Consider the following 23,020-nt stretch of genomic DNA (forward strand, 5'->3'; position numbering starts at 1 on the left):
TGGTCTTGGTGGGTCGAAGGGCCTGTTTCCATGCTGTAACTCTAAACTAAAGTACTTTTATGGCAATGTAGGAGAAATGTGCCCTCAACAAGCTCCCACAATTCAGATCAGAACTTTTTTTGTAAATTAGTTTGCTTGAGGAATATCAGTGAATGATACTGAGCAGAACACTTCATTTTTCTTAAATTAATGCCACGGGATCCTTATGCATCAGCCGGGAGCTTCGATCAACCTTTGGTTTAGCGTCTCACCTGAGCGTTGACACGTTCAACAATGTACTTCAATGCCTCAGACCTTTCCCAAGTGTTGGACTAGTTCTGTGCACTGACGTCAGTGATGCTTGACCCGACAACAGTCTGAGTGATTACAATGCTACGAGCTGAGACAATATCGCAGCATCAAGTACGTCATTTTTTAGGACTGTGACCTTCAGGGATTCGTTTTTTGACTGGGACGTTTTTGATTTTGAAGGTTTCCATGTCCTCTGTCCTTTCTGATTGTGCTGGGCCTCCTGCTGGGCTTCACAGCATCTCTTGGATCCAAACGTCAACCACTAACAGAAATCACAAGGCAGCAGCAACACTGGCTCGTCTCCGTCTTTTCCTGTCCCTTGTATTTTTTGGGCTGGTTGAATTTGAGAATTCAGAATGTAGGAACGCATGTGATGCCAAGGCTTTGCAGAAACATAGTTAAATACACGAAAAGCAGTACTCTGGTCTTTGTATGCCTGGTTTATTGCTCAATAATTTATGCCCTCGGTAAATAAGTTGATAGTTCAGCTGCAATAACACATGAACAATCACCTGATCAAGTTAACCATTACTAGAATAGCCTGCAAACGGCTTCATCTTCTTTCGTGCCCATCTTCCATGTTTCAAATGTTGACATTGCTGTCATCATCCGTTCTGTAAAGGACGCAAGCTTCCGGCGACAATCAGTGGAAGCCTTCACTTGTTGCAATCGATGATGGTGCTTGCAGAATGAGCTCAGGATTCTTCCAGTTTCCAGCCACGCGACGTGGGCACTTCTGCTGTGGGGCCTGCAAACTGCTAATATGGCATTACCGTATATAACCACAGCAACACTACAGCGGAGGCTACTGTTACTAGGCTGCCAATCTTCAGAATTACCTTCCAAAACCTCACTGCCTTTAAGATGCTTCTTAAAACCTACTTCCAACTTGCTTTTATAAGGAGGAGTAGGCCATTTGGCCCATCAAACATGCTCAATCATTTAGCAAGATGGCAACTAACCTCTTTCCCTCTTTGCCACTTTCCTTCGACAAATCCAAACTCTTCACTATGTAGCTCACTGTTAAATTTAGGTTCACAACATTTCTGCGAGGTTCTTTGAAATGTTCTGTGCTGTGTACGGTGCAATGCAAATGGATGTTTAACAGTTGCGAGTTTCACTCACGGGGCTGTGGGATACCAGCTGACATCACTCATGGCAAACAGTTGGATTGTTAACACATTTATTTCAACATTTCAGATGACAAGGGGTGGGAAGCGGCAGTCGGGATACTCACTCCTGATTGTTAAATTTTAACCTCAGAATCAGATAGATTTGGGTCTCATGAAACCAAGCTGGCCAACTGATGTTGCTCCTGGAATTCACTGGCCTTATAGTGAAGTGGAGCCAATGGGCTCGATCTCAAAAGCTGTTTGGTGTAAATAGAGCCAGTTACAAGAAAGACTCAAAATTCTTCCCCTCATTTCTCCACATCCTCCCCAAGTCCTTTTACCAATCATTTGTTTCCTCTGATGAGCAACACTCTGGGACTGGAAGTTGTTTCCTCTTGCCACCAATCACATTCCCTCATTATTTGAACACCTCTTCTAAATTGACCCTTTATCTTCCTTGTTCTTAGGTGAACAATCCTAGTCCCCCACAGAAGGCAAACACCCGAATAGATAAATAGGATTAATTTATGAGGAGCTGCATATCTACAGCACCTTTCAGAACTCCAAGACACCACAAAGTGTTTTCCACCAGTGAATGAACACAGTAAAAATGATAATGTGTGTGTAGGAAGGAACTGCGGATGCTGGTTTACACTGAAGATAGACACATAATGCTGGAGTAACTCAATGGGTCCTTTACTTCAGAGATGCTACCACAAACATCCACTAAGAGCAAAGCAATAATAGCCAGATCATCTGGTTTACTCACATTGATTGAACTCACTTTTACATGGAAATAATTCAGTGCGATCTCGTCTGTGCATCTTATTGAAATATCTCATCCAAAATGCTGTGGCGTGCTGAGACAGAGACTGTGTAGCATTGTTGTGCATATGTCCCTGGAGTGGGATCTGGACTGGGCTGAATAATTCTAACTCATAAAGTATCTTCAGAAAGAACTGAATCACTCTGGTGAGCTTTGACATTACCGCATTCGGGTGACGTTTTGTTTATGCATTGTCCCCTCAGAGCCTAAAATCATTCGGCCACCCACTGATGTCAGAGCACTGCTGGGGTCGAAAGTCGTGTTACCTTGCAGTACGATGGGGAACCCAAAACCAGCCATCTCATGGATCAGAGATGAAACTGCATTGAAAGTAAGCACACGGCTTTCTCTGGGCCATTCAAACACCCAGGTTACTCACAACCAGCTTTGGTCTCTTCCTGCTTTATAATGGAACTGACAGATTTAATCACAAATGAGTGTTTGAATGGTTCAACACTTCCCAAGAACTGGAGAAAGTCAGGGAATATTGCGATTGGTGTCATGGCAAGTTACTTTGCATAAATGAGAACTTGGAAATGCTTAAAAGAAGATATGAATGATGTATGTTTCCATTGTATTTTTCATGACTTTGGAAATTTCCCAGAGCATTTTACAGTTTACGAACTACTTTGAAGTGTTCTCATTTTTTCTGTTTACAGTAGGCTATTTGTACCCATCAAGTTCCCATTAACATAGAAATTCTTCTGTTTCATTACCTCTACTAAAATGGCTATTGGAAGGGTGGTTTGGAAGAACAGAGATGAAAGTCAGCAGGGTCACCTTCAGCCTGGGCTGTAGGGGTGCCTTTATTTTAACATGCACCATCTGCAATTGGCACAGCTGGTAGAGCTGCTGTCTCACAGCAGAGACTCAGAATTGATCCTGACGTCAGATTCTGTCTGTGTGGAGTCTGTACATTCTCCCTGTGACCACATGGATTTCCTCAGGGTACTATGGGTGTATACGTGCGGGTTTGCAGATTAATTGGACTTTGTAAATCGCCCCTAATAGGGAGTGGATGTAAAAGTGGGATGGAATAGAATTTGTGTGAACAGATGATAGATAGTTGTTTTTTAAGAAGGAACTGCAGATGCTGGAAAATCGAAGGTACACAAAAATGCTGGAGAAACTCAGCGGGTGCAACAGCATCTATGGGGCGAAGGAAATAGGCAGCGTTTCAGGCCAAAACCCTTCTTCAGACGGTGTGGACTCTGTGGGCTGCAGGGCCGGATTTCAAACTATGTCTTTCAATCAATCTTTTAATGCTTTGTGCGTGAAAGTATTGTGGTCGTGGATCACCTACGTGTGTTGCAGAAGCAGTGCATGAGAAGCACAGCCTTCCCTTAAAGCCACTTGCAGCAGTGTTCAAGTGCAGGGTCTTCCCCCAAGTGGCAGGTGGGTGATGGGAGGTGGTCATCGTAATTTTACAATGGTCAATTGGACATACTGTTGTTGGAGTTGGGCATCAGTGATAATTGCGTATACAGATGGTTCAAAGCTACCTCCCTGCCACCCATTCCCTGTCAATGACCCAGTTATGGCAGTGAAGATGTCGGGATCATTCACAAAGATTCAGGCTTTGTTTCAGTGGTTAGCTCCACAACAGAGCCTGGATGAGTAAGGACAAGTTATTTAACAGAAACCTCCATCTGCTCTCTAGATGGAGTACGTTCTGAGACACAATGAAAGGGGCCACAGGAGAGGGAGGGGAAAGAGAGGGCCAGATTGGGAGGAATAACATGGGATAATGGATCAAGCCATTGAATGAGGTTTGCCATCAACAGGGGCTGGAGCGGAGTGTGATGATGGAAAGTGTGAAGCAGTGAGTGGGGGGATGTCATAGTCATAAAGTCATAGAGTTATACAGCACAGAAACAGGATCCTCAGCCCAGCTTGTCCATGCCAGACCAAGATGTCCCATCTAAGCTAGGGTTTGACCCATTTGCCTAGGTTTGACCCATATCCATCTAAACCTTTCCTATCAGTATACCAAACCAAACTTCTTTCAAATGTTGTTATTGTACCTACCCCAAATACTTCCTCAGACAGCTTGCACCATATATCCATGACTCTGTGTGTGAAACCAACAGATGAAGAAGAACATTTTCAAGCTTCCCTTATCCGCAGGATGCTCAATAGTAGAATTAAGTCAACGTATAGTTAATCTCTAATGGAGATCAGTCAAACTTCACTTAGTTGGAAAATCCTCCTTGTGACCAAGTTTCAAGATCACATTCCAATTTCTATATCTTTGCGAGTAAAATTTGTTTGGGTTTGATCTTTGAGAGGTTCCAGTTATTGAGTTCATGATGGTTAAATTATTTTGTTTTAAATTCTGCTGAAGTATACCTCTCTTACCTTATGAAGGTCGTCCTCTGTTAGAATGGCTTGCATCCTTCATGGACCGTGCATAAATACATTTTCAGCGAGTAACTTCAAAATATAAATTGATTACCACATTCCATGATTGAGCGTAATGCACAAAATCATAACTTCATAACTTCAGAAGTGATGAGCAGAATTACGCCACTCGGCCCATCAAGTCTCCTCTGCCATTCAATCATGGCTGATCTATGTTTCCCTCTCAACCCCATTCTCCTGCCTTCTTCTCATAATGCCATACAAAGACAATTTGTAGCCTTTTGTTCTGTATGCAATATCAAAGTTATGTGATATTTGTTCACAGAAGGACCAACCTCGCACTTCTGTCCTTGAATCTGGCAACTTAAGAATTCGCAGTGTTCAACTGGAAGATGCCGGGAAGTATCGGTGTCTGGCGAGAAACAGCCTGGGCTTCGAGTATTCCAGACCTGTGACTCTGGAGGTGCAAGGTAGGTCTGGTATTAAAGACATATCTCTCAAGATATAATTATCCCATTGAGTACATTTTAAAACTAACAAATGTAATATTGTCCTGTAAAATCAGTTATGAATGATTATCTAAGAAATGTTCTTTCCCTTGTTGCAATGAAGGTAGTAAACTATTTTAGAAGATAAATAAATGGTTTAACACCTTTATTAAAATACGTGGACATAGGAATGAGCTACAGGATCATTTTAATTGGATTATTTTTGAACAATTAACACACACATGCACAGTGCCAAATGTATCGCTACTGACTAACGCAAGACTGCTTAAATAATCATCGTTCAGTTTTTCGCAAAGGAATCTGAAGAGTCCTGGAATAACTGAAAATTAATTCTGAACCATAGAAAATGTTGACAATGAAATCATAACAAGTATAGCAAAAGGAGGCTATCTTCCAAATATAGTATTTAAATCAGTCTAGCATTGGCAGTCGTACATTCAACTTACTTAGTATGACATTCCATCCAGAAATCTTTCTATCTCCCATCTCATTTAATACACTCCATGAAACCCACCTACTTATCTACCTGTTTCATCATCACACCTGACAATCCTCTCCTCCCTCCTTCTTATGAGACTCGTCACTATTGGTGCTGCAAAGTACTTTGACATTTTCTGATATTTAAGGTACTTTAGAAATGCAAACTGTTACTGTCATTTTTGTACAACCCATTCTTGTCACAAATCAAAGATCTGATCATCAATAGTCAACAGCATTCAAAAAACTCTCAACCAAATCAGCCTTTCTTTCTGCTAATGTGGGTATTTTATTTGCATGACTGATTATGTATTTGCTTTTCTCCCCATTCATTGTGCAGATTTTAATATGACAAATGCAACTGAAAGAGGTATTTTGCTGATTAGCTCAATGCATGTGTGCTGTGAGTGGTGCCACTAACACAGCAGTCACACCTTATTGGGAGACTTTTTAATAGATATTTGTTTAAAGGGAAAACTCCAAACAATTCTGTCTCATATTGTAAGAGGGTAGATGAGAGAAGCATCAAGATAAAAACAGAAAATGCTGGAAATACTCAGCAGGTCAAGCAACAAATATGGAAAGAGAAATGGAGTTAGCATTTCAGCTCGATGGCCTTTCATTAGAAATGGGAATTTAATAAGTTTCAATGTGCGGAGAAAGGGTGATTGGAAGGGATTATGTCCACAAAAGGTAAGATCCCTGACATGGAAGATCAAGGAGAGATTCAATGTCAAAAGGGATAACAAATGCAAGATGAAAGAGGGTGGAAATGCCGAGTATTCCCAGGATTTTCCTTGTTTTATTTTTGTATTTTTGCTCTTTGTATTTACATGCTGTGTATCACTTCTCCCAATAATGGACTTTTATTATGCAAGCAAGACTTCTGCAACTTGGACAGGCTCTGCACTTGCTGCTTGCTATTTCCTGCTCGTTTGGAATGTGACGTTTTTGCAAGATTGGCAGTGAGCGCGTGGGCTCAGAATGGCTTGTGCATGTCTGGATATATCTTGCCGACTCTCTTGCGTTTTCATTACAAATGTCGTCTGTATGTTGGACATGTAGGCCTTCTCTATTCATCACCTCCAACTTTGCGTGCTGCTTCCGACAAGTGAAAATGCACAGAATATGTTTTATGGGTGTGAAAGGTTAGTTTGTTTGTGCCATTAGGACAGGGATAAGCAAGATTTTGCAGTACCACCAACCAAGCAGCACCAAAGTAAAACATAAAACTGTGTCCAACACAGAAACAAACCATTCAGTCCAGACATGCCATGTGGTTAATGCAGTTGCTTCATCCAAGCCACCTACCATCACTCTTAATCATATATCTTTTTATTCTTTTCTCTGTAATATTAACCTAACATTCCTTAAATGTCTCTCCGTGATTGTTTTGTGCTCTCTCCCAGTGAAAACAAATGTCAAATATCAACAAGTTTCTTCTGACTTTCCTGTTGGGTGTATCACTGATTGACCGATAGTGATCTGTGCCACAGTGATGTGTTCAATAAAATACCTTGTAATTCAAACTCTGTTGTCAGAATCCGATGATTTATCGAACACAACACACAGGGAGAAACCTCTCCACATCCATCCCAGCAAAACCCTTTGTTATTTTAAAGACCCCACAATCAGGACACCCATTGATACCACAAAAGAGCATGAATAAAAAGGGACTGCAACAACTATTTGACCATTCCAATAACTGAATCACACAAACCTATTTGAGTTTTGTTCTCCATCACTGTAGTCGTTTGATAACAGGCTGCCCTCGATGCTTTTCGTAGTTTGGAAACGTGACGGAAGTATTTCGGGAATGTATACTCAAGCTGACTGAATGTGCTAACCTGCTGCATTGAACTTGAGGCATCGAACGAAGCATGTTGAACTGGGTGCAATTAGGGCAATGACAGGATAATTACCTTAGTGCAAAGAAGAGCTTTTCAAAGAAGGATGAAAGTTTCAGGGTGTTGGTCGTTGACATGCAGAATTTCGGAATTGAAGGATACAGACAGAACAGTAAGTCTCCAGAGAATTAAAGACTCTAAATGTATATGGAAAAGACACTGACATGATTTAAGATGCATGGTGCAATGGGAGAGTAGTTAGAATTTCTGTGGGATGGGTGAATTAAGATAGGCTGATTAGATGAAAACATCTAATAATTAGGCACTTGGACAGGTACATGGATAAGAAAGGTTTAGAGGGATAAGGAGCAAACATGGGCAGGTGGGACCAGCATAGATGGGACATTTTAGTTGACATGGACAAATTGGGCTGAAGGGTCTATTTCCATGCTGTATGACTCCACTTTCCTATCTCCTCATTAAAATAATTATTCTCTACTGAATCAATACATCTAAGTCTGACTATGCTTGCTTTAACTTTGGGCTCTTTATGCTTAAACAACTAATAAGAATGGTTCAATGTTCAAGTTATCTCCTCCTGCCTAGTGCTCCTTACGTCTCATCTCTGCCCAAGTGACCACTCACTGCATACGCTTGTTGCATTCATGGCTTTCCACTGTCGGTCACTCTTCCAAAACTCTGACCACATTATCATTCTCATCGCCACATTCAACCAATTCATTCTGAAAGCTTCTCCCATCCATGTCCATGACCATCCATGATGTATTTTACCAGCAGCCCAATCCTGACGAGGGCATTGAAAGTTAACTGGCCCTCACATCTGTAGGGGTTAGTGAGCCTGCCTCATTGTGATAGAAGACTGGTGTATATGGAAAAACCCACATCCCAAAGGAACCAGGAAACATAGCCGATGGTCAAAACATTGGAATATTTGTCTCAAAGAGAAATACACGCAAAGTACTTTTGAGATGTGATTTTGAACAATGTTATATTGTTCAGGGAAGAACATTCGCCAACTTCAGCGTTGATTAGCTCTCTCAATGCTCAGTGCCAAGTCTATAGTTTTGTACTGCTGTCTCTGTAGCGGGATTTGAACCCACAACCTTCTATGTCCAAATCGAGAGAGCTTCCAGCTGAGTCACACCCAACATGGGTGTTCCATAACAACATCATAGTGACAAGATGTACATTTGTTAATACCACACATATTGCTTGATAATGTTCCAGTAAATGCCTTTGAGCACTTCACTCTGTTAAAAGTACTATGTAAATAAACAAGACTATAAGAAATAAGAACAGGTGTAGGCTATTTGGTCCCTCAAGCATGCTCCATTAATCAATAAGATTGTGGCTGATCCTATTTCTTCAAGTTCACTTCTCCACTTACTTTCCATAAAAATCTAACTCAGCTTTGAATATATTTCAGATTTCAGTCTTCATAGCTTTCTGTGGAAAAGAATACAAAACACTCATAAATCTTTGATCGAAGAAATTCCTGCTCATCTTAGTTCAGTGGCTCAATGGTACTTTGTTGTCACGTGTACCTAGGTACAATGAAATGTTTTGTTTTGCATACAGTTCAGTAACAATCTTACTATGCATAGGCAGAATCAAACTTAAGTCAAATGTCTTCTTAATTTACACTGCTAATGTGTGCTTATGATGAGCCTTTTGGTCCAAGACTCTCCATTGTGATTAAATACTCTCTCAGCATTTACCCAGTCACGTAAGTATGTTGCAACTAGATAGCCTCTCATTCTTCTTAACTCCATTGAGTGCAGACGAATTTGTCCACCTCTCTTGATAAGCCAAACCCTCCATACCAGGAAAGATCCTAGTGAACCTTGGATCTTTACTGAAATAAGGAGATTACAACTGGACACAGTCCTCTCGATGTCATCTCACCTATGCCTTGCACAATGTAGTAAGACTTTTCTAATTGTTGACTCGATCTTTCTTGAGATATATAAATACCACAGTTGCAATCCCAGCATTGAGCCCTGTGGCAACATCACCGGTCACAGATTGCCATTTAGGGCCTGTCCCACGTGGCAATTTTTTTGGCGACTACTGGCATCATTGACTGACGTATCAGGTCACTGAAAAAGTTGGGTCGTGATGTGGCGTGATGCGGCAGTGACGCGGCGTGGTGATGTATCGACGCACGGTGTTTCCTCAAGTGTCACAACATTTTTTTTGTCGCCGCTGGATTTTGAAATGTTCAAAATCTTTCGGCGACCCTCATACATCAATCAATCATGCCAGCAGTCGCCGAAAAAATCGCCAAGTGGGACAGGCCTTTAACACTACTCTACTTCCTGCTGCTTAGCCAATCCTCTATGGAAATTATTATTACTGAGGGTTATTTTGTGTGGCAACTTGTTGAATACCTTTTGAAACCCCAAACAGTAGTTCCCCTCCATTTACTCCGGCTACTACTTAGAGTCACAGAGTCTTAAGCGGCTTTTTCACGGGGCGACTTGACGCAAGAGTTAACCAGAGTTTAACATCGTGGGAACCTCGTGCGATAACAGTGCGGCATTCGTGGACCACCGTGGACCACCGTGGCGCTAACGGCAGGTAATCGTGTAACTTGGTGACTCGGGAGAAAATTCAAGCAAGTTTGAATTTCTCCAAGAATGACTTGTACACTTGTGGTTGAGCATTGCAACATTATATGAACGTAGTGGCCAGTGCGATATCCGTGCGATATCCGTAATAACTCTTGCAGTTACCGTGGGAACTCCTGCGAACGGTGAACCCGGTAGCTGGACAGAGGGGACAGAATGTGAGTAAAAATTGTCTTCTGTGGGATTGAATTTAAAAAATAAAGATTTGCATCCGCATATGGACATCAACTTATTCATGAGTTATGTTAATGAGATTCAAGAAAATAACTAATCTTTAAAAGGGACTTTAAAAGGGACTTTACTGAAAGGTCCCGCATTTTTATGGTCCGTGAGAAATTTTTCACATGTACTTCTTTGAGAGATACAGCTCGGAGTCCTCGCCGACTAGCGATCGATGCCTTTCCGAAGCAGGGTCCGGAACGCTACCAATCAATGTTCTCCAGAGACCCGTGTAAGGAGTGAACTGCACATGCTGGTTTAAACCGAAGACAGACACAAAAAGCTGGAGTAACTCAGCGAGTCAAGCAGCATCTCTGGAGAAAAATAGCTGATGTTTCGGGACGAGACACATCTTCAGACTCAATTCCGATTAGGATGTCTGAAGAAGGGTTCCGATTCGAATCGCCACCTATTCTTTTTCTCCAGAGATGCTGCCTGACCCGCTGACTTACTCCAGATTTTTATGTTTTTCTTCCCAGATCTGACTTACCTGTTGAGTTACACCAACATTTTGTGTCCTTTTGTGCGTATTAACCAGCATCTGCAGTTCCTTTAGACAATACCTAACTTCAGATTTTAGAGATATAGCGCGGAAACAGGCCCTTCGGCCCACCGAGTCCGCGCCGACCACCTATTCTTATCCGGCTTCAGAATGGTTCTTCCTTCCATTCGTTTGGGCACTGACCCGACCTACCAACCTACCTCAATGCGGACATTGGACTTTTTCCCCCTGGAACTGTCCTGAAAACATATATTCGGAACTCTGGTATTTTCCCCTTCGCTCTACCTGGTGTTCTTGTGCATGTGTCGGAGGGAACAGCAGATGCCGGTTTAAAGAGAATGCTGGAGTAACTCGACAGTTCAAAATGCTGGAGTAACTCAACGGGACATGCAGCATCTCTAAAGAGAAGGAACGGGTGACGTTTCGGGTCGAGGCCCTTCTTCAGACTGTACGTGGCTTGGTTATATTCATGTATAGCATTATCTGATATGATTGTATAGCACGCAAACAAAAGTTTATTCCCTGCATAGAATCATACAGCGTAGAAACAGGCCCTTCGACCCAACTTGCCCACACCGACCAATATGTCCCATCTACACTAGTCCCAATTGCCCGCGTTTGGCCCATAACCATCTAAACCTATCCTATCCATGCTTCAGTCTAATGCATCTTAAACATTGCGACAGTACCTGCCTCAACTACCTTAACGGATAGCTCATTCCATACACCCACCACCGTTTGCGTAAAATAGTTACCCCTTAGGCTCTCATTAAATCATTCCCCCCGAACCTAAACCTGTATCTGCTGGTTCTCGATATGAGACAATAATAACAAACCAAAGCGAGTTAGGACATCAACGGGGAGATCCTGGATAAACCCAAGTTAGCCACAAAATGGAGGAACTCAGCGCAACAGGCAGCATCTCTAGGGAGAAGGAATGGGTGACATTTCGGGTCGAGACCCTTCTGATATGCTGCCTGTCCCGCTGAGCTACAGGTTGTGTCTATCTTCGTTTTAATCCAGCATCTGCAGTTCCTTCCTGGCCGAACCCGATTGAAAGATGAGAGGCTGGGCGATAGAGCACTGGGTGTGACAAGGATCAGGCTTCAGTAAGCAAAGTAAAGAGAGGTGGCAACGTTATGGAAATGAAGCGGGTAATCCGAGTGATGGCGAGACGGTATCCTCTAATGTGTCGGAAAGAACTGTAGATGTTGGTTTGCGCCGATGATAGACACAGTAATACTGGAGACAGACATAAAATACTGGACGGGCAGCATCTGGATAAAAGGAATGGGTGACGTTTCGGGACGAGACTCTGAAGAAGGGTCTCGAACCGAAACGTCGCACATTCCTTCTCTCCAGAGATGCTGCCCGTCCCGCTGTGTTACTCCAGCATTTCGTGTCTATCTTCCGTATGCTCTGTGATGGTCATCTCGGAGTCAAGTGGCAACTCTGGTCTGTAGACACGAGGAACTGCAGACGCAGGAATCACGAGCAAAACACAGAGCGTTGAACGAGCCTGACCCTTTGAGTTCCTCCATCACTTTGTGTTGAAGTCAGGTCTGGACATTGCTTGGCTCAGTCTCAGGCGCCGGCTAACTAGGAAGGTCGAGTCAAAGTCCAGCACTAACACTCAAGAAATAACGTTTGCGGCCTGATGTTCCCAATATTTAATTGAAATCATTAATAAAGTAAATAAATAGATACCGGTCTAATCAGTATCTACGGGATTGGACAGGCTAGATGCAGGAAGAATGTTCCCGATGTTGGGGGAGTCCAGAACCAGGGTCCCAGTTTCACAGTCTACCGTGGGAACTCTTTAACTCAGTAAAGTAAAGTAGCCTTTATTGTCATATCAGCACACAGGCAGCAGTTGATTGTTGCTCTATTCAGTTTCCCAGGGGGTCGGGACGGGACTGGAGTTGGGAGGGAAAGGTGGGGGAGTCGAGGGAGAGGAGGGGGAGACAGATGGGGGTGTCTTCATTTACTGGCGGCGGGTGTCTGTCACTGAAACAGGCAGGTGAGATTTCACATCCACCTTGTGTGTGCCTCTCTCTCTCTCTCTCCCTCCCTCTTACACAGGCTGAGAGACTCTGCCTCTGTGAGTGTACGTCTCTTTCTCCCCCTCTCCCACACACAGTAAGACCGAGGTACTGTGCTCAGTCCATCTGTGTCTCCCACACACACAGTAAAACATGTCTCCAAATGAGCCAATTCAACCAAGGGAGGATATTTATAGTGTGTGAAAAAAAAGTGACATCATTTGTGCCACGTGATGATTTAACAACACTTCACAATGTTCATTCAAGATTTAACGGGAAAGCTCGGGAGACGGACAAGTCACTCGCACAAATAACAGAAATGCCGAGTACCATGGGAACTCTTTATCTACCCCCCGTTATATCGTGTGATATCGTGCTAAACCACGACCACTTCACTCTGGTTACATCTTGCGTCAAGTCGCCCCGTGAAAAAGCCGCATTATAGTGTGGAAACAGGTCCTTCGGCCCAACCTGCCCACACGAGCCAACATATCCATCTAAATCTGTCCTATTCATGTATCTGTCTAAATGTTTCTTAAATGTTGCGACAGTCCCTGCCTCCACTATCTCATCCAGCAGCTCATTCCATGCACCTACCACCCTTTGAATGGAAACGTTAGCCCTCAGGTTCCTATTAAATCTTTCATCTCGCACCTTAAACCTATGTCCTCTGGTTCTCGATTGCCTTACTCTGGGCAAATGACTCTGTGCATCTACCCGATCTATTCCACGTATGATTTTGTGCACCTCTATAAGATCACCCCTCATCCTCCTGCGCTCCAAGGAATAGAGTCCTAGCTTGCTCAACCTCTCCCTATAGCTCAGGCCCTCGAGTCCCGGCAACATTCGGAAATCTTCTCTGCACCCTTTCCAGCTTGACAACATCTTTCCTATAACATGATGCCCAAAGCTGAGCACAATACTCTAAATGCGGCCTCACTAACGTCCTTTACGACTACAACATGACCTCCCAACTTCTATACTCAATACTCAGACTGATGAAGGCCAATGTGCCGAAAGCCTTTTGGCCATTACCTGTGATGCCACTTTTAATTAACTATGTACCTGTACTCCTAGATCCCTCTGCTCTAGAACATTCCCCTACTGTTCACAGTGCAGGTTCTGCCCATGTTAGTACTCCCAAAATGCAACACCTCACATCTCTCTATATTAAATTTCATTAACCATTGCTCAGCCCAACCGACCCAGAAGATCAAGATCCAAGTGCAATTTTTGACAATGATCTTCACTATCTACAACGCCACACACTTTTGTGTCATTTGCAAACTTGCTAACCATTATCCAAATCATTGATAGAGATGACAAACAGCAATGGGATGAGCAACGAACCCTGAGCCACACCACATCACAGGCCTCCAGTCCGAAAAACAACCTTCCACCATCACCCTCTGCTTCCTTCCATGAAGCTAATTTTCTATCCATTCAGCTATGTCTCCTTGAATCCCATGGGAACTAACCTTCCAGAACAATCTACCATGCGGAACCTTGTCAAATGCATTATTAAAACTCATGTACACAACATCTACAGCTCTGCATTCATGGACCTTTTTGGACACATCTTCAAAAAACTCTGATTCATGAGACACGACCTCCCATGTACAAAACCATGCTGACTATCCCTTATCAGCCCTTGTCCATCTAAGTGAATGTATATCCTATCCCTCAGAATACTCTCTAGTAACTTTCCGACCACAGATGGTAAATTCACTGGCCTGCAGTTCCCAGCCTTTTCCTTGCAGCCCTTCTTGAATAGAGGCACAACATGTGCCTTCCCCCAGTCTTCCGGCACCTCGTCTGTATTTAACGGTGACTCAGCGAGGGCTCCTGCAATTTCCTCTCTAGCTTACCACAGCGTCCACACAGTACTTCCTCAAAAAACTAAGACATTTGTCAATCATTTCCCCTTTCGTGACTATCAGATTATGACTTCCAAACTGTTGTGTTTTATTGAGTCTAGTTTACAGGTACAGCATGGAAAGGCCCTTCGGCCCACCAAGTCCATGATGACTGTTGATCACCTGCGCACATTAGTTCTGTTATCCCACGTTCTCATCCACTCCCGACACATTAATGACATTTTTAAAGAAGCCAATTAACCCACAAACACTCACACCTTTAGGATGTGGGAGGAAACCCATGCACGGCTACAGGGATAACATGCAAACCCTACACAGGATTTGAGGTCAGGATCGAACCTGGGTTTCTGGCGCTGTGAGCTAGCGGCTCTACCAGCTGTGCCACCGTGCCATTATAACTTAATAATAAACAAATAACAAACACTATTTGTCGAAGTTACTTAAAGTTAGAGACTTCAACGTTTATACCGTTGGGTTGTAAGCGAAATATGAGCTGTTCTTCCAATTTGCGTGTTGCCTCACTCGAGCAATGGAGGAAGCTCAGAACTAAAAGGTCAATAAGGGAATGGGAAGGGGAGGTAAAATGGTTATTAAACCAGACATCCAGTGGACCTTGGTGGATCTAATGTAAGTGTTCAGCGAAACGGCACCAAGTTTATGTTTTGTCGCGCCAATGTACAGGAGCCCATATCAGGAACACCAAATGCAGCAGATGAGTTCGGGGAGATGCATGTGAACCTCCGTCTCATCTGGAAGGCCTGTTGGTTTCCCTGGATAAAGTCAAGGGAGGAGGTATGGGGACAGGTGTTGCATCTCCTGCGGTTGCAGGGGAAAGACCTGGGGAGGGGGTGGTTTGGGTGTGAAGGGATGAATGAACCAAGGAGTTGCGGAGGGAGCGGTCTCTGATGAAAGGGGTGGAGGTGGAAGTGACTTTGCAGGTGATGAAAATGTCGGAGGATGATGCATTGGATATGGAGGCTGGTGAGTTGAAAGGCGAGGACCGGGGAACTCTGCCCTTGTTGTGTCCGGGGGGAGGCGGAGCAAGAGCAAAACTATGGGACACAGAGGAGACACATGTGAGGGACCCATCTATGATAGAAGAGGGGAAACCCCATTCACTAAAGAATGAGGATGGATGTCCTTGTATGCAGCATCTCATCTTGGGAGCAGAAACGGTGGAGACAGAGGAATTGAGAGTAGGGGATAGCATCTTTGTTAGAGGCAGGGTGGGAAGAAGTGTAGTCCAGATTCCCGTGGGAGTCTGTAGGTTTGTAGTAGATTTCAGTCAATAATCTGTCTCCTATGATGGAGATCGTGACCACAAAAGGGAAGAGAGGTGTCAGAGATAGTGCAGGTGAATTTGAGGGTAGGGTGAAAGTTAGTGGTGAAGTTTATAATGTCCATTAGTTCTGCGCAAGTGCAAGAAGTAGCCCCGATACAGTTGTCGATGTAGTAGAGAAAAGGTTGGGGGCTAGGGCCAGTGTACACCTGGAACAAAGACTGTTTAATGTAACCAACAAAATGGCAGGCATAACTGGGGCCTATGCAAGTGCCAATGGCTACACCTTTAACTTGGAGAAATTGTGAGTCACAAAATAAGTTGTTGAGGGTGAGAACAAGTTCCGCTAGGCAGAGGAGAGTGTTATCAGAGAGAAATTGGTTGGGTCTTTGTTCAAGGAAGAAACAGAGAGCCTTGAGACCATCCTGGTGTGTTTTGCTCGCTTGCCTTCATGTGCTGAGACACCAACTATAAGATATGGAACATTATGATGCAGCTGTACAAACTCCACACAGACAGTGCTGGAGATCTCTTGAACAGCAGTAAAAAATGCTGGATACAGTCGGGCAGCTTTTGATGAGATGGCAAACATTCTGGTCAATCATCTCTGATAATTTCTGATGAACACCCAATTCTTTATGAAGCCGTAACTCAGACAAACCAGTGGCCTGAAGCAGAATCACCACCATCACTTGAACGAAGTGTTGAGCCCTGCTGCCATCACTTCAAAACTGGGAATAACTAGACCCTGTTGACTTGTCCTTTAGGCATGAATTCCAGCTTTATTGTTCACTGCAGCTGACAAAATATCCCCAAATTGAGAAAGATTACTTAGTGAAGTAATCAACCTTTCTCTGTTCACGGGGAATTAGTGAAAGGGTGAAGGGGACATGGACAAGCCTAGGGACGTTGTGGGGGGTTGGAGGAATAGCAGGAGGGTGGTGGTAGGATCACAGAGGGCCCAATGGATTTCATGTCAGGACTTCATATGGACTTATTTTTTCTGTTTCCCAACCATTTAGTTGCGAGAAGTCAAAGACTTCCACGTGGGAAACGGTCAGGAACAGTTGCTTCTCAAAGCTTGCAGTGGTTGTGTAGAAGGTACAGGTCTCTCTAAGATAAACACAAAAGGCTGGAGTAGCTCAGCTGGACAGGCAGTATCTCTGGAGAGAAGGAATGGGTGACGTTTGGGTCGAGACCCTTCTTCAGGCTAGTCAGGGAAAAGGAAAACACGACATATAGACGATGATTTAGAGAGATAAAGAACAATGAATGAAAGATATGCAGGAATGTAATGATGATAAAGGAAACAGGCCATTGTTAGCTGTTCGTTGAAAAGGGTGAAAACGAGAAGCTGGTACGACTTGGATGGGGGAGGGATTGAGAGAGAGAGAATGTCGGGGTTACTTGAAGTTAGAGAAATCAATATTCATACCACAGGTACCTGAGGTTAGTGAAATCAAAGTTGGGTCGGTCCTGCAGCCTGTTTTCTAAACAGTCAAGCAGTTTTGATGATCAGACAAACATTCTGATCTCTTGTCAATGCTGATGAACACACAGATTTGTCTGGGTTATGCACCCATAACTTAGACCAACTTATAGCCTGAAGCAAAATCACTCACTTCTGAAAACTGGGTGCTTTTGAATTTCAGTGTTGCTCCCAAATGCATAGTAGGCATGACTACACCCTTGGTTAATGAAGAGTGCCGCCTCATTAAGAAAGGCTAAGTCTTGTCCATCAGGAAAACAAAAATGGGTGCATTTGATTTCTGCTTTAAAAAAAAATATTTAATCTCCCTTTTCAGTTAGAAGACATAGAACGGACTTGTAGAGCCGAGATGGCCTGTTTCCGTGCTGTAATTGTTATATGGTTATATGGTTATATGGTTAACATAGAACAGTACAACTTAGGAATGGGCTCTTCATCCGACAATGTTTGTGCCAAACATGATGCAAGTTAAACTAATCTCATCTACCTGTACATGATCCATAACCCTCCATTCCTTGCACTTCCATCTAAAAGCATCTTAAAACATCAAATCTGCCTCTATCACCACCCCTGGCAATGTGTAAAAAAACATCTCCATTAAACTTTCCATTTCTCATGTTATAACTATGTTGGACATTTTCACCCTGAGAAAAAGGTTCTGTGTCTACCCTTTCTATGCCTTTCTTAATGTTATATACTTCTATCAAGTCTGCCCTCAATCTCTGACGTTGCAGATAAAGCAATCCAACTTTATCCAGCATCTCCTTGCAGTTGAAACCTCAAATCCAGGCAGCATTCTGGTAAAGCATTTAGAACTCAGCATTATTGCTTTGGTTCATCATGAGTTGGGGAACTAGTCATAGAATCATACAGCATGGAAACAGGCCCTTCTCCCCAATTTGCCTCAACTATACTCGTCCCACCCACCTGCGCTTGGCCCACATGTTTCTAAACCTAATCTATCCATGTACCTGTCTAAATGTCTTTTAAATGTTGTGATTATACCTGCTTCAACTACCTCCTCTGGCAGTTTTTCCATATACCACCACCCTTTGTGTGCAAAAAGTTGCCCCTCAAGGTCTAATTAAATCTTCCCGCCCTCCCCCCCAATCTATATATCCCTCTCATGATCTTATATACCTCCATAAGATCATCCTTCATCCTCCCTCTAATGGAGAACCAATAGCCGCCATTAACACTTGGCTACTAATATCTGTTTTGTGAAAATACTCGAGTAATTTCCTTGCATGGCAATGAGCTTGCTTGCTCTCCAACTCCAACACTGACTGCTCGACCCATGTTGACAGGACATTACTTCACCATCAATATCACCTCAAGTCTCCACAGAACACTGAACAGTCTCCATTATAGACCATACACTGAAATTCATCTTTGGCTACATTCCTTCCTAAAGATTATACGAACACCTCTAATATCTGATTCCCAAGAGTCTTACTAACTCTCCAACCTCCAATCATCACAAACCCTTATCATGTGCTTCCCCTACACTCTACACCAATCCCGAATCATTCATGAGCAATGAACACCTTCAGATATAAGCAAACCACTGCTAAGTCTTATGATCTCAGGATACACTGTTGACTTATGCCCCTGTCCCATTTAGGAAACCTGAACGGAAACCTCTGGAGACTTTGCGCCCCACCCAAGGTTTCCGTGCGGTTCCCGGAGGTTTTTGTCAGTCTCCCTACCTGCTTCCACTACCTGCAACCTCCAGCAACCACCTGTAACCTCCGGGAACTGCACGGAAACCTTGGGTGGGGCGCAAAGTCTCCAGAGGTTTCCGTTCAGGTTTCCTAAGTGTGACAGGGGCATAAAGGATAAATAATCAGTACAATGGTGATTAAGTGTGTCTAAACTAATGTTAGATTTATGTTGTTACTCCTGTGGTTTGATTAACAGCATTGGTTCTGGTGCTCGCTAATAACTTATTTCTTCTGTTGTACTGTAAGGTTTCCTCATTGTAACATGCTTCTTGTTTCTTTACGGTGATAGAAGGAAATGAAACTCTGCAGGACCTCAAAGGTATCCTCAACTGATCCATGTCAACATGTCACGTGGAATGATATTGTCATGATTTGTGCGTTGCTTTGAAGAACTAGAACATTAGAGGTGGTCATTCACTGGAAATTGTAATTCTAAAATCAGAAATTCCAAATGCAAAATAGTAGATCCAAATTGATAATATTAATATATTAGGCTGAAACATAGAAACATAGAAAATAGGTGCAGGAGTAGGCCATTCGGCCCTTCGAGCCTGCACCGCCATTCAATATGATCATGGCTGATCATATTGAATAGAATCTCCTCATTGAACTTAGAGAATATAAATGTGTGCCTCCCTGGCATCACTATATTAAATATTTGCCCACACCGCACACTTGCTTGAGACATAAGCAGAAAGAAGCCATTTCGCCCCTCAAACCTGTTCTACCATTCAGTTAGGTCGTGGCTAAATTGAATCTCAGCCACATTGATTCAATTTCCTCTAAAGATATCTATACAACAAGAATCCATCTGTCTCCATCTTGAAATTCACAATTAACTCATATTTTATTGAAGGAGAAAGATTCCAGGTTTCCACTCTATTTCTGTGAAGAAGTGCTTTCTCTCCTTGAGCCTGGCTTTGGTGTTAAATTTATTCTCCATTGTTTTGTGATTACACACTTTCTGTTTTGTCACATCCTGAAGTCCTCGATCAGACTATCTGCATTGACAGGAATGCATATTGGGCCATTGTGGGTGTCAGAGTGGTGCAGCGGGTAGAACTGCTACCTCACAGTATTAGAGATCCTTGCCTTGAGTACTGTCTATTTGGAGTTTGCATATTCTCCCTGTGACCATGTGGATTTCCCCTGGGTGCTCTGGTTACCTCCCACATCCCAAAGGCGTGTGGGTGTGTAGGTTAATTGGCCTCTGTAAAAAAAATGACCCATGATGTGCGGGGAGTAGAGGAGAATCTGGGATAACATTGGACGAGTGTGAACAGGTGATTGATAGTCGGTGCGGATTTGACGGGCTGAAGGGGCCTCTTTCCACGCAGTATCTCTAAACTAATCTAAACTAAACTAAACTTGTCTATGTAACCAGGTTATGTAATCTAATTCCTATAGTTTCAGCATCATTAAGGTGAAGCTACACCTCTTTCATGGCCTTGTTATGATGGTTTACCTCGAGATGAATGTTCTCTGGGGAAGCACAGTGGTGAAGCTAGTGGACCTGCTCGCTCACAGTTCCAGAGAACCCAATCAAATCTGAAAATGTCAGCAAAACAAATTACACAAGCCTTATAAAATATTGTGGCCTATCATGGATGGATGTGCACTGTTCTGTCAGCAGCCTTGAATCAGAATCAGAAAAGCTTTTAGCAGAGCGATGGATAAACATTTAAAAATAAAATTAAAATGAATTTGATTGTAAAATTTACTTCTAAACAGTTTAAGTCTGGATGAGACATGAGTGAGCACTGTGATCCTGTGATCATACAGTGAGTCCATCCAGACCTACAGTATACCCGCTCTATGAAATAACTGTTTAACTAACTCAAGAAGCTTCCCTCAAGCATTTCTCCTTTATCAAAGTATTGTCTAAATACTCTCCCATCTGCACATTCTAGCCTGTGAATTGCTTAAACTGTGCAAGGGTGGCACAATGGGACAGCGGTAGAGTTGCTGCTTGCAGCGCCAGAGACCCAGGTTCGATTCTGATTATGGGTGCCATCAGTAAAGGAGTTTAGGAGGTCTCCTGCGTGGGTTTTCTCCAGGAGCTCTAGTTTCCTCTCACACTCCAGACGTACAGACAGGTTTGTAGGCTAATTGATGATAAAATTGTAAAAAATTGTCCCTAGTGTGTGTAGGATAGTGTTAGTGTGCGGGGATCATTGGTCAGGACACACTCGGTGGGGAGAAGGGCCTCTTTCTCGTTAAAAAAAACACTTAATGTGCTGAAAATAAATTATCCTCATCTTCTTGAGCTGAAACATTGTATGGCCATTCCCTCCTGGCTTGTTGAGTTCCTCCAGCACTTTGTGTTTTCATCATCTTTCTCATAGATTTATAAGACAAAGGAGCAGAATCAAGCCATTTGGCCCATTAAATCTCCTGGTTCTTTTGCCAGTCAGCCTTAATCTTTGAGCTCTTCCAGCCTTTGCAGAGTTTTTTTCTCTCTCTCTCAAAATGCAATCTTGCCATTAAATCCCTTCTTGAAACTCTCCCGTAATGTTTCTGCTCTGAAGAGTTCGAGACAAATGTCCTCAATCTTCATGGAACTGAGGTCTCTTGTCCATTCTTCCCAAAGTGCAGTATGGGCCAGATAAACTAAATGGTCTCTTTCTGATTTGTTATAAGTTTAAATAAGAAAATTGTTTGCAAGTTTAATTGTCTTCCATTTCCAAGCCCTCGAGAGACTGATAGAGTAATGTTTTATCAGTATTAAAAGATGGGGTTTGCATTTTTTATGTATTAGGAATTAGTTTAACAGAACTGATTCTCAGCAGGAATGTTCCCAGCTTTTATATTGGGTATCTGATAGGACGTATACACAGATTTAGGAAGACAAGATAAAATTCTGCGCCCTGGAGCTTCAGATAATGGAGGATTAACATTATCAGTTTGTCCCTGACCCACAGACACAAAGTGCAATTTTTACTTGGTTTTGTTGATCATAAAGCACAAACGTAGGTGATTTGGTTCATCTTGGTTTAGCTGGCTCTCTTAAGGGCTTTCCACTTTTTGTCAGTTTTTTGTCCTAATTTCCCTTCCTTCCAGAGTGTGGGGGGTGGGGAGAGAATGAGAGAGATAGAATGTGGAAAACTAGCCATTTACACAAACCTACATAAATCAAATTTTATTCTCCACTCCTTCTCATGAACTCCTTCCAGATTCCTACACTCGCCTACACTATAGGAGCAATTTACAATGGCCAGTTAACGTACCAAACTGCATGCCGTTGGGCTGCGGGGGGAAACCGGAGCACTCGGAAGAAAGTCAAATGGGCGTAAGGAGAACATGCAAACTCTTCGCAGACAACACCTGCGGTCTGGATTGAACAGTTGCCTCTGGAGCCGTGGGGCATTGGCTACACCAGCAATGCCACTATGCTGCCCCCCCTTAACAGCACACCAGTTATTTTCCCCATTTCCAGATATTCACAAGATGTTTCCAGCTCACTTCCTCATGAGTGTCCGCTGTTTCTCTGTATTTAACCCCGTTGCCCCGGAAGCAGAAAGCTGTGGTGTTAAACCAACTCCCAAACAAAATACAAATATCTGGGCTGCACAGTACTTAGGGGCTTCTGCAGCACCAGAGGGAACATCCTCTCCAGAGGGTGAAGGGGTGCAGCTGCTTTAACATAGAAACATAGAAACATAGAAAGTAGGTGCGAGAGTAGACCACCAGGTCCGTCGAGCCCGCACCGCCATTCGCTCATGGCTGAACACTAAACAGACACACTTACCCACAAACAGTAGACACAAGACACAGAACACAAGACACTACCCTCCCCTTTATACCGCTATCACCC

General features: G+C 43.2%; 1 protein-coding gene across 3 annotated transcripts in view; it reads left to right on the forward strand.

Moving 5' to 3' along the window:
- The window catches only part of musk (muscle associated receptor tyrosine kinase), a 141,834-nt gene that overhangs the window by 23,468 nt on the left and 95,346 nt on the right, over positions 1-23,020 (forward strand). Inside the window, exons 4-7 of one of the 3 annotated variants that reach the window (XM_033018160.1) lie at positions 2,433-2,560; positions 4,916-5,060; positions 5,917-5,946; positions 19,496-19,525. In XM_033018160.1, the coding sequence (XP_032874051.1) occupies positions 2,433-2,560; positions 4,916-5,060; positions 5,917-5,946; positions 19,496-19,525 (333 nt within the window). The remainder of the gene's footprint in view (positions 1-2,432; positions 2,561-4,915; positions 5,061-5,916; positions 5,947-19,495; positions 19,526-23,020) is intronic. The other 2 variants (XM_033018161.1, XM_033018162.1) reach the window with 2 other exon arrangements.

This window comes from Amblyraja radiata, chromosome 3, assembly GCF_010909765.2.
Source record: "Amblyraja radiata isolate CabotCenter1 chromosome 3, sAmbRad1.1.pri, whole genome shotgun sequence".
Lineage (NCBI taxonomy): Eukaryota > Metazoa > Chordata > Chondrichthyes > Rajiformes > Rajidae > Amblyraja > Amblyraja radiata.